Source organism: Balearica regulorum, chromosome 4 (assembly GCF_011004875.1).
Source record: "Balearica regulorum gibbericeps isolate bBalReg1 chromosome 4, bBalReg1.pri, whole genome shotgun sequence".
In the NCBI taxonomy this organism is placed as follows: domain Eukaryota; kingdom Metazoa; phylum Chordata; class Aves; order Gruiformes; family Gruidae; genus Balearica; species Balearica regulorum.
In genome coordinates this window covers 33,080,329-33,097,929 of record NC_046187.1, presented here as the reverse complement: position 1 = coordinate 33,097,929, position 17,601 = coordinate 33,080,329, and the positions used below count along the sequence as shown (strand labels likewise).

The 17,601-nt window shown below is 49.8% G+C and overlaps 1 protein-coding gene across 3 annotated transcripts in view; it reads right to left on the bottom strand.

Moving 5' to 3' along the window:
- The window catches only part of MFHAS1 (multifunctional ROCO family signaling regulator 1), a 34,700-nt gene extending 17,366 nt beyond the window's left edge, over positions 1-17,334 (bottom strand). For all 3 annotated transcript variants that reach the window (XR_012835286.1, XR_012835285.1, XM_010310336.2), the window contains exon 1: positions 14,104-17,334. Coding sequence is in view for 1 of the 3 variants with exons in the window: in XM_010310336.2 (XP_010308638.2) it covers positions 14,104-17,302 (3,199 nt within the window). In the remaining 2 variants the exon portion in view is untranslated. The remainder of the gene's footprint in view (positions 1-14,103) is intronic.
- Positions 17,335-17,601: the final 267 nt, after the last annotated feature.

The window sequence follows — 17,601 nt, the reverse complement described above, 5'->3', positions numbered from 1 at the left end:
CCCCCCTGCACAGTCCCAGGAGCTGCATGCTCCACCATGGGACTCTGGGACAGAGCTGAGCTCCTTCCTGGACCCCTCACCATTTGTGCTGCCAACCTGTATTACTTCCAGGTTTCCTCCAGGCAGCTTTCTGCCAGGTGGATGACTGTAAGGTACTTACTCCTCAGTGTCACTGTAACACAGCCCTGGCCCGCTCTCCTTCAGGTGTTTCATGTCTCACTTGAACTGCAAGCTGGCTGGCTCTACTCTGGATGTGTCCAGCACAGATCCCCTCAGAGAGATCTGTCTGGCTTTGGAAGATGTAACCTTAAATCTTCCCAGGCATTTACTTGTATTGATCAAAAAGGAGAGACTCGGGGAGATCTCAAGAGACCCCAAGAGCATGGACAATTGGGACTAGAAAAGCAGGAACGAGCAGGATGCTCGCTCTCAAACGCTGTTCAGTACTGGAATGCAGGCCCCAACCAGGCTTGCTCTGAGGAGAGGTGAAGCAGATGTGGGAGCCCAAGAGATAGCTTCTGCCAGAAAAGCGGGCAAAATGCTGGCATACAGGAGAAAACAGCATGTTTCAGAGCTACTCAGAGATCACGTATTATTTTAGACAGTGCATTTAACACAATACAATGGCAGAACAACAACCAAAGAAATAGATCAATCACACACAAACTCACACAAAATACATTAGAAGCAAAGAGCATCCCCTCCTCTGCTGTGCTTCATCCAGGATCACAGTTTGTTCTGAGATGCAGGAGGCCCTGGAGGGTCACCAGTGTTTTGGTCAGAGAGTTTAAAGGGGGAGTATGAGCCAGGCTGGACTAGAAAGAGCCTTTTCTTCCCTCCACCACCACCAAATACTTGCTTCACGAGGGAAAAATTCAGAGAAAGCACAGACCTACTGGCTGCTCCTATTTGCACGTGCAAGGATTGTGCATGCTTGGTGCTAGTGGAAACATGTCCCACAGCTCTGGTCTTCACCAGCAGCTGCCTGGGAGCCAAACAGAGGCACCTGTGTCCCTTCTCCATGATCTGGTTTCCTCTCACCCCCCTCAGCCGCCTGCATTTTTCTTAAACACACAAGCTAAGAGAACAGTCCTCCAAGCAAGGCAAAGCTTTATTAAAAGTGACTTCTGCTTAAAAAGGAGTTTTAAATCCTTTTGTAATGATGACTGGATTATCTACATCACACTGCATTATGCAACTGGGGATAAAGCAGCACAGAGCAAGTGGCAAAAATGCAGTCTCCAGCAGAGCCACAACTTTGTGGGCAGCTCCCAGTCCCAATACTCACCTGCAAAGCCTGGATGGGGCTAGGCACACAAGCATCTCTCCTCTCATCACATCCTCTTCAGTCCAATGGTTTTGGGGTTGTTTGTTTTTTACTTTTTTTTTTTTTTAAATCAGATCCCTGCGTGAATCACTAACTTGAACATGATCTTGCCTTCTTTGGCAACATTTTCTTAACATTGTGTTTAGCTTCACTGCAGGCACTCAAAAATGTGCATCTGTGTATGTACATAACATGCTAGGCTCTCTTTTGCCATAGAAGAAAGATGTGACTTACTTCAAAGAAGGACAAAGAGCAAGTTAAAAATAACAGACAACTTGAAAAGCTTGACGGTAGCTTTCTGTTACAAAAGATGACAGAGAAAGGTACTTTTTTTTCTGATCCCAAAGGAAGGTTCCCAAACCATTCCTTCATCCAAAAGTCTTTATTTTGGCTGAGCCTTTGAGGCACAAATACCTGGCTGGGGAAAAGATGCACACAAGACCAACTCTTGATCATTTATTTCAGCACGTCATCCTAGCAAGGCTCCAAGTTGACCACACCAGCCACTTACTGAGCTGAATATTTACCCAAGCAAGCATTGGTTAAGATCTTGCCAAAATCCAATAATGATCACCTCAGAGCCTGTAGGGCTCCCTCTGGGCACATGCATGTTCCTCTGAGAAATTACACACCTCTCACTTACTAAAGCTGGCATGCGAATGTCACCAATGCTAGATTCTTCTGCTTCACCAGCATGAGCAAGACTCCCTGCCCAAAACCCCTGACAGTACAGGTTCAGGTGCACAGATCTGACTGGATCTGTAGCAAGGATAAAGCACACAAGAGCTTCATTCCCTACGTAGCCCTCTGGCACTGCCACAGAGCTGGGCAAAAGTACCTGGAGATGACTGAAATTCCAGAGCGAGGCTTGCATCACCTCCAATTGTCATCCAAATTGTCACCCACTGAAGGCTTCTGCACAACTGTCCACCAGAAGCTTAAAATAAATAAATAAATAAATTATTGCTCAGCAGATCTCTGGGTTATTGCAGCCAGTAAGCAATGGCATCTCTTCCCAATGTCCCAGTTGTTTGCCTTCACTCCCATCTCAATGTGAAAGCAGGCGTGCGATCTTTGGAAACAAGTCAGAAGGCAGTTGAAGCAGAGCAGTCAACTATATTAAAATACGACCTCAAAACTCCACAGAGCCAGCTTTAACAAAGAAGGAGCTGACTTCAAATAAAACCTCACCCAACAGTAAAAAAGTCTGAAAGCCTGAATTACGTATTCATGACACTAAGAGCTCAAGATGCTCCAGCAGGCCATGATTCCAGCAGTGCATTTTCAAGTCTGGGATGGCTCAGTCCTGGTCCGTAACAGGGTACAGTGAAAGGAAGTCCACGTATTAGAGACCTGTGAAACCAGAGGCATGACTGGTTCCCACACAAACTCCCATTGCGCATGCAGTCGTCTCCCTACTTTGGTGCCGGTGAAACACCATCTTCTCTAAACTGTCCTCTTAGAATATGGATGGGGGTGTGGGGTGTGTTAAAATCCATCACCACTGCCACTCACTACACCTCCAAGATGCTGAAAAAGTTAACTGCAATCAGAGCGAAGGGCTTACTGCTACCTTTCTAAGCAGAGCTCTGAGCCCCAGAGCAAGATGGGGAGGCCCAGAGACCCTCTGCTGAGCAGACAGGGCTCGAGAGAGCTGAGCAGGACTGCCGGGGGCCCCGACACAGTGCTGGCACAAGCTCAGCCTGAGCAGGCTGCCCTCAGAGCCCTGAAGCTGCGGCACGGCTGCCGTACTTCACAGAAACAAATGTCTCCTTTTGCACTGTAGCCATCACTTAGTGCCCAACCAAAATAGATTTAAGCTGTTCTGTAGTAAAAATAACAGCGACCAAGAAATGTTTTGTCGGATCACAGGAAGGGGAAGCTCTTTTTTGATGCATTTCCTAAATTTAGCTGCTTTGATAAACCAGTCATTTGGATATGAGAATTTTCCATATCCAGTGTGTGCATCGTTATCTGAAATAAGAGCATCAAAAACCTCTCTCAGACAAAGAAAGAGCCTGTTCAAAAGGAAGATTTAGAGAAATGCACAGGGAACTGAAAACTCATCTGGTTATGCAACGCGTGTAAGTAGGCCTGATGCTTGCTGCTGACTCCTGGTTTGGAAACCTGCCACCAAGCACCCTCTGCTTCAGCACATTCAACCCCATCCAGCAGTTCTGCCTGTAAAACACAGTCACACACAGGAGGGGAGAAGCAGCACCATGCAGACCAGGAGAGGAAACACACACAAACCCCTCCATCTCCTCCGCTCCTTGCAGCAGCACAGACTTATCAACAGGATAAGGGATGCCCCAGCAGCATGGAAGGAGGTCTGCCTGCTTGCTCCTCTCTGGACGCAGCATGCTGGCTTCCTGAAGATACACCCAGATGAGGCTTCCCCAGGAAAGCCAACCCATCCAAAGGACTACTTGGGGCCAGCGCTAATCATTCCACCTCTCACTGCTTGCTCTTTGTGAGGCTGCCCAGTAATGTGGTGGTGCAAGATGGAGTCACTGAAAAGGGGTAACGGTGGGACGGGGGCTGGCTGGCTCAGAGCCCACATTAAGGCAGTGGAGGCCAAGCCAGCAGCTGTACCCTCAACCTACAGTGCTCTTTAAAATTAGTTTGGGCCCAGGAATGGCTCCCCATGGAGTGAAATTTTGGCACCACACAGCTGTTGCTCAGTCTGACACCAGTTTGTCTGGATTTACAATTACTTGTGCCCTTGGGCAACTCCTGGGTGAGTCTGCAATTTGCAAGATACCTTCCACACTACAGATCTCCCAAAGCGTGCTGAGCAGCTCAGCTGCCTCCTTACCATCTCTTCTGCCCCAGGCTCCTATGGGCCCCATCATGACTAAATCCCCCTGCTAAGGAAGGTCATCACTCCTGTGAGCCACTCCTCATTTCACAGACAGAGAAGAGGATGAGGGATTACAAAAGGAAGGGGATGCCTCCTTTATGTAGCTGCCCCAAGTTCCCTTTGCTCCCATACAGACAAGGCCCCAGCTGTTCAGCCCTTTTTGAGGAAAAAAACAAATGAATTGGACATAAATACCTTGAAACATTCCCTTTCACACATTGCAATAAATACAGTTGCATCTTAAACTGAAGGAGGGTCGATTTAGATTAGATGTTAGAAAGAAATTCTTTACTGTTAGAGTGGTGAGGCACTGGACCAGGTTGCCCAGAGAAGCTGTGGCTGCCCCATCCCTGGAAGTGTTCAAGGCCAGGTTGGATGGGGCTTTGGGCAACGTGGTCTAGTGGAGGATGTCCCTGCCCGCAGCGGGGGGCTGGAACTATATAATCTTTTAGATCATCTTCCAACCCAAAGCATTCTATGATTCTATGATCTCACTATCTGTTGAGAATGTAATTCTGAAAAGTGAAAAGGTTAGCAATTTGACAGATAATTATGCTATTTTTCCCCATAATATAGTAAGGAGAACACGTGTACAGGCTAGTGAGTTAAACACAGTATAAATACAGAGGGAAGGCGGAAAGACACAAATGCAAATATCAGAATGGTCAATATGAGATGACTGTTTTTCAGAATGCATCACTATCCCCAGCCATTACCCCATTTTTGGGTCCTTCATTCTTGATTGATCTTGATTTATCTGAGAATTTTAATGAAAGGAATGAAAATGCAACTCTTCAGACACAGGCAACAGGAACACTTACAGTAAAAGACTGATGTCAGGCAGGCAGTCTCAGAGAGAGGTCCCTGCCTCTTCATCCTCCACACCGTACACTCTGTGCCTGTGCACTTCAGCTCTGTGCATCGCCAAGTCCTTGCTTTCTAACATTATCTGTCCAGAGAAAAATTGCTTGCCACCCGTACTTGACTGCTGCATCTAAGAAAGAGGCCACAGTGAATGGAGAATGGTATTAAATGGTTAGCAAGAGAGCTCCACAACAACAGCTAGAGATGCTGCACCATGCAGCACTCATGGTCTGTGCTACAGGACAATTTTGCAGTTCTGCTATGTCCACCATAATGTTTCAGATGCCACACAACAGAGATACATGTTTCTTCTGCTGCAGGAAGCTCACTCTCTGCTTGTTGACCAGGTAGCAAGGGGCCTTACTAGATAGGAGGACACTTTTTTTTGGGACAAATCAGTCTCTCTAGCAGTCCTCTGCTGCCAGCCTTCCATCAATACAAAGGCACCAAAAGCAGTGCACATGTCTCTCCAAGTCAAGCAAGACACAATCACTGTGTTCACCTTCAATATTTTTCCACTGTGTGGTTTCATGTGGCAGAAACAGCAGCTAGATGGGAAGCAAATTACGTCAAGCACCTCTGCCTCAAGCCAACCCCTGTAGATTTTGGTGCTGTGGAAACCATGGCCAATTCACTGCTACGGGGCAGGATATGCCCCTTATCACAGGTCACTGCTCACTCTGTATTGCTGGGGAGGAAAACACTGGCTAAAAATGCAAGGAACATGCTCCAAGAAGAATTCAACACACATAAGTTGGAGTTACCATGTATGGATCATTCAAGAGACAAGTCTTGAGTGAAGTGTGCCACAATCTTGCATTTTGTTAGGACAAAAATCTACAATATTAATTTTGTCATCAGTCACAGCATGAGGCCCACAAATGTATGTCCTACCATTGTTGTACCTTTGTTTCCTTCCTGTTACGACATAACAGGGAGAGCCTGAAAACTCTACAGAAAGTGATGGGTACCAGGCAAAGGAGGAGGGACATCTCCCAGAATGGTCTGGAAGATCTGGGTTTCCTCTCATGTAACACAAATAAAAATACTTATCTAAACTGGATGCTTGGCAAGCATCACCCTAAAACTGGGTAAAGGGTAAGATATCCTTGGTATTGCTTTCACAAAGTGCCTTACAGAGATGCACTTAGCCAACCTTGTGAAACCCCGTTAACAAAAGCCCAGAAGTCTCCCATCATCTCATCAGCACAATTCAGCGTAATCTAGATAACCAACAATACAGCTCCTTCCTGGAGTGTTGAAGCATCATCTCCAAGTCAGCATGTGGCAAAACAGGACAGGTCCAAACAGGATTTGTTTTGCTCTGAAGGTTACTAGACTCCACAGTTCAGTCTGATCCTCATAAAGCACTAAATCTAATGGACTTCCTGACAGAAGTGCCTAGCTCACCTCAAAGCTGTCATCTGGTTCATGCAGAGCTTGCCATGCTGAACTGTCAATTCAAAATTAATGTTACCTTGTAAAGTCTGCAGGTCCCAGGCCAATCTAACACCTGTTCCCAGGAGTCCAACCTAATCACAGCTAAGACTAGTAAGCAGGTGTACTCAGTACACTTCTCCTTTGGTAGAAGCATAGAGCTCTTGAAAATGACCACTGGAAAAAAAAAAATTCTGAAATTAAGGTTTCGCTTTAAACCACAACCAACTCAAACAGGCAAGCATTCCAGCAGTCACAGCTCAGTTTGAACACAGCCTCCATCCACTGGCCACAGGCAAGTCACCCCTAACCACGAAGCCTGCGAGTGTGCATAAGTCCTAAACCACACTGCCACTGACCACGTTGGCAACCTGATCAGTGCATTCAGGAGCAAGCTTTAGCCAGGAAAATACCACAAGTACAACATGACTTCAGCCTCCAGCAGCCTGCTGGGGCAAAACCATAAGCTCTCAAAGATGGTCCAGCTGAACACCCCAAAATAAACTTCCCCCAAAGCCAGTTGTTTCACAGGTCTTGAACCCCTCAAGCCCAGTTCTTACATCTAGTTGCCCAAAAAAGAAACTGCCAGAGGACAAATCTCTCCCAGCTGCTCGGCGGAAACAAAGGCCTTGTCCACACAGGTTATCTTCCCATTACAGGCTGTAAACTGCATCCACTCAACAGCTTCTAGAAACAGCAGGGTCTCCTCACCCTCTGTGAGAGACACAGCTCCTTTACACTGTGATCACCAGAATCCCATCAGCTCTCCTGCTGTAGGCAAGGGGACCAAGGAGGCAGGCTGAGACTCCTACAACCCAGCTGCATTGCTTTCTCAGACCCAGATACGTTCTTAGCTAGCCAAAAGCACCAACACATTTTGTTTGCAGCAGCAGGAGTTTGAGTGTCATTATTGACATGGTACTTTAAGCACTCCCTCCACACTCCTCGTCCCTATGAGGTGCTCCCTCAAATAGCACATCCTTAAATTGGCATCTCACAACTCACCTGAGAAGAGGTGGCCTTATTTGACACCAATCAGCCTGCTTACTCTCACAGTTGCCCAGATCTGTATGGCAAGCACAAGTACTGCAAGCAAGGAGAGGCAGATAAAAGGAAGTAACTGCTTATCTTGTATTCACCCCCCAGACCACAGTTTTCTTTACTCATCTGCAGAGGTTGTCTTCCTCTGTTCAGGACAGGGGGGAAAAGAAAGATATAAATTTGTACTCTGATGACTTCTAAGAATTCCAACCCAACACAGAACTTTTCATTAAATACTTTTTCTCCCTTCTCCCCTGGCAAATTGCTTTTGAGAGCCAAACTACTAGCCTGCACTATTATTAGCAAATCACTAATTGGAGAGCATGCTAGGCTACCAGAGTTACTTGCTTAATACTGCAAATGCAACAAGATGCCACAACATGCAGGATAATTACCTACCAGATGCACTCCTCTTTTGCTTTAAACTGAGACTTCTTTTTCAGAGCTCTATCCCAATGTCAAGTAATACGTTCACAACATCACCAAAAGGCAACAAAGACTCAGCACTGTTGGTGCTGAGCACCATTGGACTCAGCACCATCCTCTCCTGAAATACAAAAGCAGTAGGACCTTGCAATATATCTGCATGCAAATCATGCACATGATACATCTCAACCAAACTTACATGGGAAAACTTTTCACACGTGTTTTTAGAAAGAGGTACCACACCACCAGAAGTGCGTGCACACAGCAGGAAACAAAGCATGTTTTGTGACATCTGCGTCCACAGCCTCCTAAAGCAGAGCACAAGTCAGTCCTCATGTAATCAATTGATTCTGGAAAGGGGAAAACCTACATCAACATTTTATCTCAACCCTGCAGTCAGTAGCTTTTAAATAGCTCTCATGCAATGAAACAAAGAATCATTTGGTACTGAACATCTCTTTTATAAGTCATTTCCTGCAAAGACAAATTTCAGCAACTGTAAAAATAAAAAATACAAACCAAAAAAAGTAAATGCATTAAAGGCCAAGAATTTGGCTTTGCTTCACTAACCAAATCAAAAAGATCCACTCAACCAAATCTAGTGTTTCCCTGGTTCAGTGATGGCAGCTCAAAATCCAGATGCCCAAAGCCCAAAGATGACTCCCCTGGGGAATGGGGCAGGGCAAGACAAGCTGTTAAGGAATGAACCAGAAGTTTTCTTGTATCAAAGCTGACATACCAAGAAACCTTTCCTTTAGCAGAAACGCGTAGGAACTTTTTGCATAAGGAAGAGGATTCTTTCAAACAGCGTTAAATATGCACGTTGCCATCCTTATTTCAAGTAATTTTAGCAAGTTCCATATTAGGATCCTTAAAAAAAAGCCCCCAAACACAGACAAAGCAATGCACACAATACAAGGCAATCAGACACTGCAGGCAGCAGGACAGCTTTAAGAAGGCAATTCAAAGCCTCAGCCTCTCTTCTGGCATCCACAGTTGAGTTCGTCCCTCCTGTTCCTGTGTCCTCCCAAGCCAGATCATCAGGCATGAGCCCAGCTCTGCGCTGGCCACTCCAGTTCTTCCCAAGGACTGGTTCCCACACCTACATCGCACCAGTCACAGTCCCATGACAGCCATCCACGCTACACACCACACTCTGGCAATTTCTCTGCCTCCTCCAAGATCACAAAACATTTGTTGTCTCTTTCCTGTGTTGTTTAAATTAGAGGATGTCCTACCATAGCCACCAAGCACCTCAAATGCTCACCATGCAACACGTGGCTTAACATGAAGGAAATCTCTAAAAATTCCTGGTGGTAAATAGACTGTTTCTACACCATTATGTACAGCAAGTCACACCACTCAGGGTTGTTGCTTCAGCCACACAGAAATCAGCTCTTGTTGGTAAGCACTAGTGCTTCCCCAAGTTCAGCAACTGATCTGTTCTCTTCTCCTCCTGCATCAGAGGGCCTCATTCAGCTTTCTCCTGTCACCCAGATCATCTGTGTCCAGTGCTCCCACTGTGCTCAAGTCTTGCCTACTGTCTCCGATTACACCACAGTACTCTGCTGAAGCCACAACCTTCAGGAGAGCGTGACAATGGCCCCAAAACAGCTGCAGCATCTACTTTGAAAGTGAGGCAAAAAAGACTCCACCCTGAAATGGAGAAAATAAAAGGCTGCCAAATGCTAGCATCAGGCTCTATAACAAGCAGGTGTTGCTTTACTGCTATTGTCTGTGAAAAAAAACCCCAAAAACCAGCCACTTACTTACAATTTAATTACAAAGAACAATTAGATACCTGACATCAACCTTTCATTGAGAGGCAGCTCAGATTTTGGAGCAACTTCTGAGCCCTGCTGACAAAACCAGTCCCACCTGCTCCCTCCTCAGCATGCACAGGACTTGACAGCATGACACATCATGGAATCTTCCACCTCTCCATCTCGTGACTCCATCCCAGCCACCAAGGGAGTTCATGCTTGCTTCTGACTCCAATGCAGAGATGGTGAGCATGGTTCACCTCAAATCACATGAATACAGTGGCCTAGAGTTAGCTCTGCTCTGGCCATGACACAGAGTCTCACAGGGGAACTATGCTATGATACCTCCACCTGTACCTCTGAAGGTGACTGGCACGTAATCCTTGCTTCTTCTCACCTTCAATGTGGGAGACGGACAGAGTAGAGGCTCGTGATCTCCTCCCTGTTCTGATACCTTAGGAAGGGGGCAGCAAGGCAGGCAGATGTGCATTTCCTCTCCACAGCAGACCTCTTGCCAGTCCTCCAGCATCTCTCAAAGCTCCCCAATAGTTTTGCAGTGTGCTTTTGGAGAAAGGTGCTAGGCTCACATACAGTATCTTTGCCTGTGACTTTCTGTCTGTTGTCACATTTTTAATCTGTGAAAACCCAGATCATCTTGTCTTGCTTGTGACAGCATTCTTCCCATTTTCTGCAACGGACGAAGCCCCTGGCTTTCTTATGTCTGCATTCACAAAGGTAACTTCACAGGCAGGAATAAAAGAAAACCACCGGTCAAACACAACCTTCCCCAAACCCCAAACACCAAAAGGATCACGCACTGGACATCAGGACACCTTGTGCAGATCACAGCCTGGAAGAGCCCAGGATGGCCCAGACCCAGCCTAGTGCAGGGTAAGAGAAGACAGCAGCAGGGCAGTTAGCAGGTGCATATGAAGGCAAGCTTGAAAAACCCAGTCATAGTTGTCCAAGCAAAGCACACGTGTCTACTATCAGAGAGATGGCAAACCACCTCCACCCCCCAATCCCAACTCACTTAATAGCTTATGGGACATGAACAGCATAAAACTCTTCAGTCCAGGGGCTTCTTGTTGGTCACTCAGAGCAGGGATATGTGTTTCTTAGCCTGGCAGGGATACTTTTATTTACATATAGTGCAAATGTAAAAGAAAAAAAAGAAAAGAAAAAAAAAAATCAACACACCACTTATCAGCCGAGAGGATGACTGCAGCCTCAAAGCACACTGAGATTCCAGCTCAGATGCCAATTCAGTTACTATTTCACCCAGCTACAAAACTGTTTCAAACACAAAAACTTCCTTAAAAGGACCCTATCAAGGCATTTTTATATCACTTTTATTCACTGTTAGCAATACATCCTCAGAAGACTGAACCCAGAATCTCTATTCTTATTAACCATTTCTATAGACACTAGCTTGTTCTTAGAGAATTTCTGTGTGTACTACCAATGGAAGTTACAGAGTAACTTCCACACAGGATCGAGAGGGAAGGGAAGGACAGGAAACGCAAGGATTAATCCTCAACTCATGAACAACCAAGTCGCCTCTTTGAAGGGGATTCCAATAAAAATTTTGGATGACCATCGGTTTCATGAATGACGACACAGATTGCACAACCAGACACATAGCCAGACTGCACTTCCATTTTTGAGCACAAATTTGGCAGTGTCTCCACAGAAATATTTCCCTTATTAAGGTCAACAGGCTGCAAAGCAGTTCTTCAGTGCAGTCCTAAAAAGACCACAGCCCTATTTAAGAATTAGCAGCGTTGTAATTGCCAGGGATTTCCGCTGGAAGAGCTTGGAAAGAAACAGACATGTCCCTCACTACATATTTTCTTAACATTAGACCCATCTCTTTCCTACACTCTGTTAAAAATGATGCCAACCACGATTCACTTGCACGACAGCAAGCTTGGCAGCACAACTTTAAACACACGCACCTCCTGATCAACAAAATCAGGAGGAAAAAAACAAGTCTTCAGCTTCACGATTGCCATTTAGGGGCTCCTAAACAGTCTTTTATTCATAGAGCAGATACACAGCAAAGAATATTTTAGATTAAACGCAGACATACAGGCCTCCCCAAACCAAATGATGGTTGACATTTTTCATACAATCCAGGTCATAGCTGGGCTAGATTTAAGCATCATCCAAGATGACAAGCAGATTTCTCAATTAATTGAAGCCTTTAATCACTCTTCAGCACTTCCACAGATCAGCCCTGCCTTTGAAACGCATTTGTCTTCTCAGCACGCTCTTCCCCCAGCTAGACTCGCATAGTATTCATGTTAAGACAGTCACCCCCTGCCCCAAGGCAGGGCCGCTTGGGATGCTAAGTCCTGTGCCCCTGCCTGTCTTCTCCCCTGGAGTTTTGGAAATTCTGCAACCCCCTTTCCAAAGGCAGCATTGCCCAGGTGGCGTTTGGAGGCCTGGCATGTGACCCCCTGCTCCTCCATGCCCAACGATGCACTGCTTACCTGCACCTCCCCTTTCCAGCACACCCAGCCTGGCTCCCAGGTCAGAGCAATCCCTTTCTACCTCTAAGGAAACATATATGGCACAGCAAAATCCAAAGGAAAAGGCCCTTCCATTTCAATGCCCCCCCGTATGCTTCCAGATCTGCTCTGACTGTCACTGGTCAGCAAAGATGCCAATTGTCTTCAGACAGTCCGGCTCCTCTCCACATTTCACTTTTAAACCATCATCTACTCACGATGGAAAAAAAGGATCAGCCACAAAACACTCAAACAAAAAAAAGGGAAAAAAGAAGATATGTGACTACAGATCTGAATTATTCACAAGCCACCCAGCACACCTACACATACAGTTTGCTGTCTTGGCTGATTTTGGTGGGGATTTTTTGTTTGTTTGTTTCGTTTTGGTTTTTTTAGAGGTTCTGTGGCTTCTGTTTGTCTTCGTGGGTTTTTTTGGAAGGCAGATCACACTGCCCCAAGCACCACGTCAGCAACAAGGCCCAGCATGCGACACCACTCAGCAACTCACCCAGCATGGGTTCACCCCCCTGGGTCCAATGGCTTTTACATAAGCTAGAACAGTTAGAGGGAGATGCAATTGACAGAGCCAGGATGTGGGCTGAAGAGCAAGAAGCATCTCCTTATTTTCAAGGTCCAGAGAAAATAAACCAAAAACGACAACCCAAAGCAACCCCCCAAAACACACCTTATTATTCGCATTTGCCTATGAACTAATTCAACACCACTGCTTGCTTTAACTCAAATCATACTCCAATTCCCTCACAACTTCAGGCTACCTGTAAATAAAGAATGCTCCAACATATCGCCAATGGGGGGGGGGGGGGATGAGGGTGTGTGTAAAACAAGCACATTTCTAGAGCACTGCTCTAGAATCAGAGTGCATTTTGATTTCATGCAGATTTATACACCAAAGCACCTTTCCCATGGCCCCCACAAGCCCCAGAGCAAATCCAGCGGAGCAGGGAGGACACAGGTTAGGAGGCAGTACCTGTATACATACAAAGTAAAACAGATGCTGCTGGAAAACACCACCAATAAAACCACAACTTTAGAGGCGACAGCTTTAAAAAGCACTGCAACTAGTCATATTCCAGAAGAGGGAGATTATGCTTTTTTCATTAGGGGGAAGAGAGAGAGGAAAATAATTGCTCTCAAGAATAGCTCCAAAACACAAAGTCTGGGAATCACTTCTAGGTGAGACACTTGAACAAAGAAGATGGAGTATCCCTCTCTTCAGGGAGGAATGCTTCCTGCTAGAGACAGGGCTCCCATACAAGAAGCGCTTTTCATACAGGGCTACGGAGACCAACACCCCCATTGTTTACCAGCAGGAGCTTTCCTGCATTCAGAGAGGCTGCAGCACAGGCCAGGTTTTGGGGGTGGAGGGTGGAAGTGGGGGAGGACGGGACACCTGCAGTCTTTCAGGCATCTCTATCTGCATTTACAAATAGCCCCAAGGAAGGGGGAGCTGCAGGATAAAGGGAATTAGGAAAAAAAAAAACAAAACCTGCAGTGCCATTCAAAGGAATCAGAACAAGGATAAGGACGGGTCAGGGCCTTTTCAACAATGGCACTGCCAATGCTCGGGGCCAAAACCCAAAAAGCAGAGAGAAAAGGCACAGACAAAGGGGGATGTAACACCACCACCACCCGCCCTCCCATCTCAGAATAGGGTTATTTTAAGCCTGTCTCCTTGGAGCTACCCTAATATTTTCTTTCATGACTCAAATCACCAGAGGAGTTAGAATAGAAGAAAGGAGAAAAAAAAAAAAAAAGAAAAAAAAAAAGAAATAGGGACAGAGCTAAGGCTAACATCTAGAAGGCGCCAAGCTCCAAAAGAGATGAAAGGCAAGCTAGGCTGTGCCTTACCTGGAAAAGTGTGTGGGTTGGGTGACCCTCTTTTAAGGCACTTTGAACAGAGGACGTGCACAGTGTAGTACAGGCCCGGCCATTCCTGGAGCAGGACATTCAGTTCTTCCACTAAAGGGGTAATAGCTTGCCAAGCTGTCCAGATATTTGGTAGGGATGCATGACTAGCGATAGACAGGGTATCTGGCTGCAGAGCTCCCCTGGCAGGCCGGTAACTCACCACCACGGGCACCTTTCCCCGGTAGGCATAGATCTGGTATTTGCCATCTGACCGCTGAACCACGTGGCTGTTAATCTGGACGCTGTAGCGTGCAAACAAGCCGGGTGGGAAAATGAATGGAAAGCTATATTCAATCTGCAGCTGCTCGACCACGAAGGACTGTCCGCTCAGATTGGCGCCGTTGATCCATGCCTCTGCATGGGGCACCTCATTTTTCACGTAGCAAGGAAACTTGTACCAAGCGGCTGCCCCATTTAGGGGCTTGCATTTAGGTTTGTTGACACAGTAACAGAGCCCCATCTTCTCCAGCAACTCCAGGATGAGCTGCAGATCCTCCCGGCTCTGGATGTGGGGCTTAAGGAGGAGACGGATAACGTGGGCAGGGAGGAGGCCGTGCAGCAGGAAGCCCTCCACATAATGATGGAGCTGAGTGGCTCTCAGTTCATCAATGTGGGTGTCGCTGAGCAGTTTCTGGAGCAGCACGGTGGCATCCCGCTGGCAGAAGACGTTGAGGATGTCAATGAGCCGTGGCAGGTTGTGAAACACATACTCCCGCAAGGTGAGATGCTCCTCGAAATAGAGCAGTTTCCCACTCTCGTGCAGGTAGGACAGGGCACTCTGGAGCCGATCTTCTGTCAGCCCCGCCTGCAAGCCCAACCGAGCCGAGTCCCACCAGCTAAGCCACAACTGCTGAGCTTGTGGCTGGAAGTGCAGCTCCTCCAGCACTTGCCAGGATTTGGGCAACACCCGGTGCAGGTTCGGGAAGATATCCCGGTGCTCAGCCACCGAGAGGAGCTTGTCCCGCAGGCGACGCACCTGGCAACGGTCCCGGCAGCTGAAAGGCAGCACTGGAGAGAGGATCTGTGGGCGGTGGTTGAGAAGGTACTGAAACTGGGCTTTCTTTCGCCTCAAGTTCTTGTCCGAGACCCCATAAAAGGCAGCGTGCGGGCTGGAGCAGCGCAGGTCAAAATCCTGTCCCAGAGCCTCATCTACCTGCTGGACCAAGCTCTGGAGTCCCTCAGCATCCCTCTTCTCCTGCTGAGCGATCTGGTGATGGATGTCCAGGCACTTTTCTTCCAACTCCCGCTCCGCACAGAGGTCAGCATGGGTTCCCACCATGCACACCACGGCATGGGGCACCTTGGAACCGAGCCAGTGCAAGAAATAGCCCACAGAGGGGTAGAAGTGCTGAGGGACGTAGGCACTCAAATTCACCACCAGCACATACAGGGCTCCGGGAGACAGAAAGAAAGACTGGATCACATCATAGCTCGGGTCTCCTGCCAGCTCGTACACGATGAATGTCAGGCCCCTCTCTGCATCCGCTGTCCAGTCCATCACCTCAATGCCCTTGCTGCCTCCTGACAGTCCCAGTCCTGATGGTACCTGGGGGGCATTTGGTGGCAGTGACGGTGCAGGGCATGGTGTTTCCCCTTTCAGTCGGTGAGAGGGCACATGAGAAGAGATGTCCTGCCGCTCAACAGGGAGATGTTCCAGCTGCTGCACAGCAGGTACTCGTGCTGAGGAAGCGTCCTGAGGCTCTGGGAAGGGGCAACACCCAACTGGCACTCTCCCGATGTCCTGCTGCTGCCCAGAGCACCCTCTGGGATGGGTGCTTCCTGCTTCCAGGCTTCCCACATCCTCCCTCTGCCCATCCTCCTCCATGAGGCATCGTCTCAGCAGGGTCTTTCCCGCATCCTTTAGGCCCATAAGGACCAGCTTGAGGCGGGGTTTGAGGGCAGGCTGGGAGTGGGCCAGCTCCTGTTGATAGGCTGCAATGTAGGGGATGCCTTTCATGCACACCTCATAGGGGGGCTGGATGAGGGGGTTGTCTTTGATCTTCCACAGGGTGACGCGGGAAAGCTGCCCAAAGCCCTCAGGCAGGATGGCAATCTGGTTGCCTTGCAGGACCAGCTCCTCCAGGCTGTGGAGGAGCACAATGGAGTCAGGCAGGTAGCGGATGCGGTTGTTGTCCAGCCAGAGGGTGCGGAGCTGGCGGAGCTGGCAGAGGTGAGGGGGCAGCAGGGTGAGCTGGTTGCGGCTCAGGTAGAGCTCCTCCAGACTGGGCAGCGCCAAGATGGCAGCGGGGAACTCCCCCAGCAAATTGGAGGAGAGGTTCAGCATCTTGAGCCGCTGCAGGCTGCCAAAGCCGGCGGGCAGGGCCTGCAGCCGGTTGCTGTCCAGCATGAGGCTCTCAAGGGCGCTCAGTTGGCAGAGGCCCTCGGGCAGAGCCGCCAGCCCAGTGCCACTCAGCCAGAGGATCTTGAGGCGGCGGAGGGCGGCGATGCCCTCAGGCAGGGCCCCGAGGTGACGGTTGCCAGAACAGTCGAGCTCCTCCAAGGCGGCCAGCTCCAGCAGCGGGGTGGGGAAGGAGGGCAGCAGGTTGTGGTCGACGTCGAGGGCACGGAGGTGCCGCAGGCGGCCCAGGCCCTCGGGCAGGCGGCGCAAGCGGTTGAAGCTGAGGTCGAGCTCCTCAAGGCGGCCCAGCTCGGCGAGGCGGGGGGGCAGGCCCGGGCCCTCGGCGCCCAGCTCGTTGTGGCTGAGGCTGAGCTTGCGCAGGCCCCGCAGCCCCGCCAGCGCCCCGCCGTCCCCCAGGCCCCGCAGCCGGTTGTGACTGAGGTCGAGCTCGGCCAGGCGACCCAGGTGGCGCAGGGCGGCGGCGGGCAGGCGGCACAGCCGGTTGCGCCGCAGGCTGAGCACCCGCAGCCCGCTCAGGGCGGCGCCCACCTCCTCGGGCAGCTCCTCCAGCCCCCGCCCGCTCAGGTTCAGCGACTCCAGCTCCCCCAGTGCCGCCGCCGGGGACGAGCGGCTAGGCGCTGCGGCGGCGGCGGCGGGGGGCGGCGGCGGCGGCCCCCCCGGCGGCCCCGCGTCCGGCTCCGGCTCGGGGTCGGACTCGCCAGGGCCGCCCCGCAGCTTCCGTGCGCGCAGGGCGGCGTCGCGCCACAGCCGCACCGCCTTCGGGGGCTCCGTCTGCGCCATGGCCGGGGGAGCGGGCCTCCCGCCCCGCCCCGCCCTACCTGCCGCCGCCGCTGCTGCTCGCCATGGGCGCGGCCGCGCTGCGTGTCGCCGCCGCCGCCGCCAGCACCACGACCGCCGCGGCGGGATCGGGGCTCCCCGCGGCTCCGCGCCGGTACTGCCAGCCGCGCCGCGCCGCCCCGCGCACGTAGCCGCCACCGCCCCGCCGGGGGCGGGACGCAGGGACAGCCCGCCCCGCCCCGCCCCGCCCGCGGGGACAGCCTGCTCCGCCGGCGCCGCACCGCCCCCGCGCCGGGGAAAGC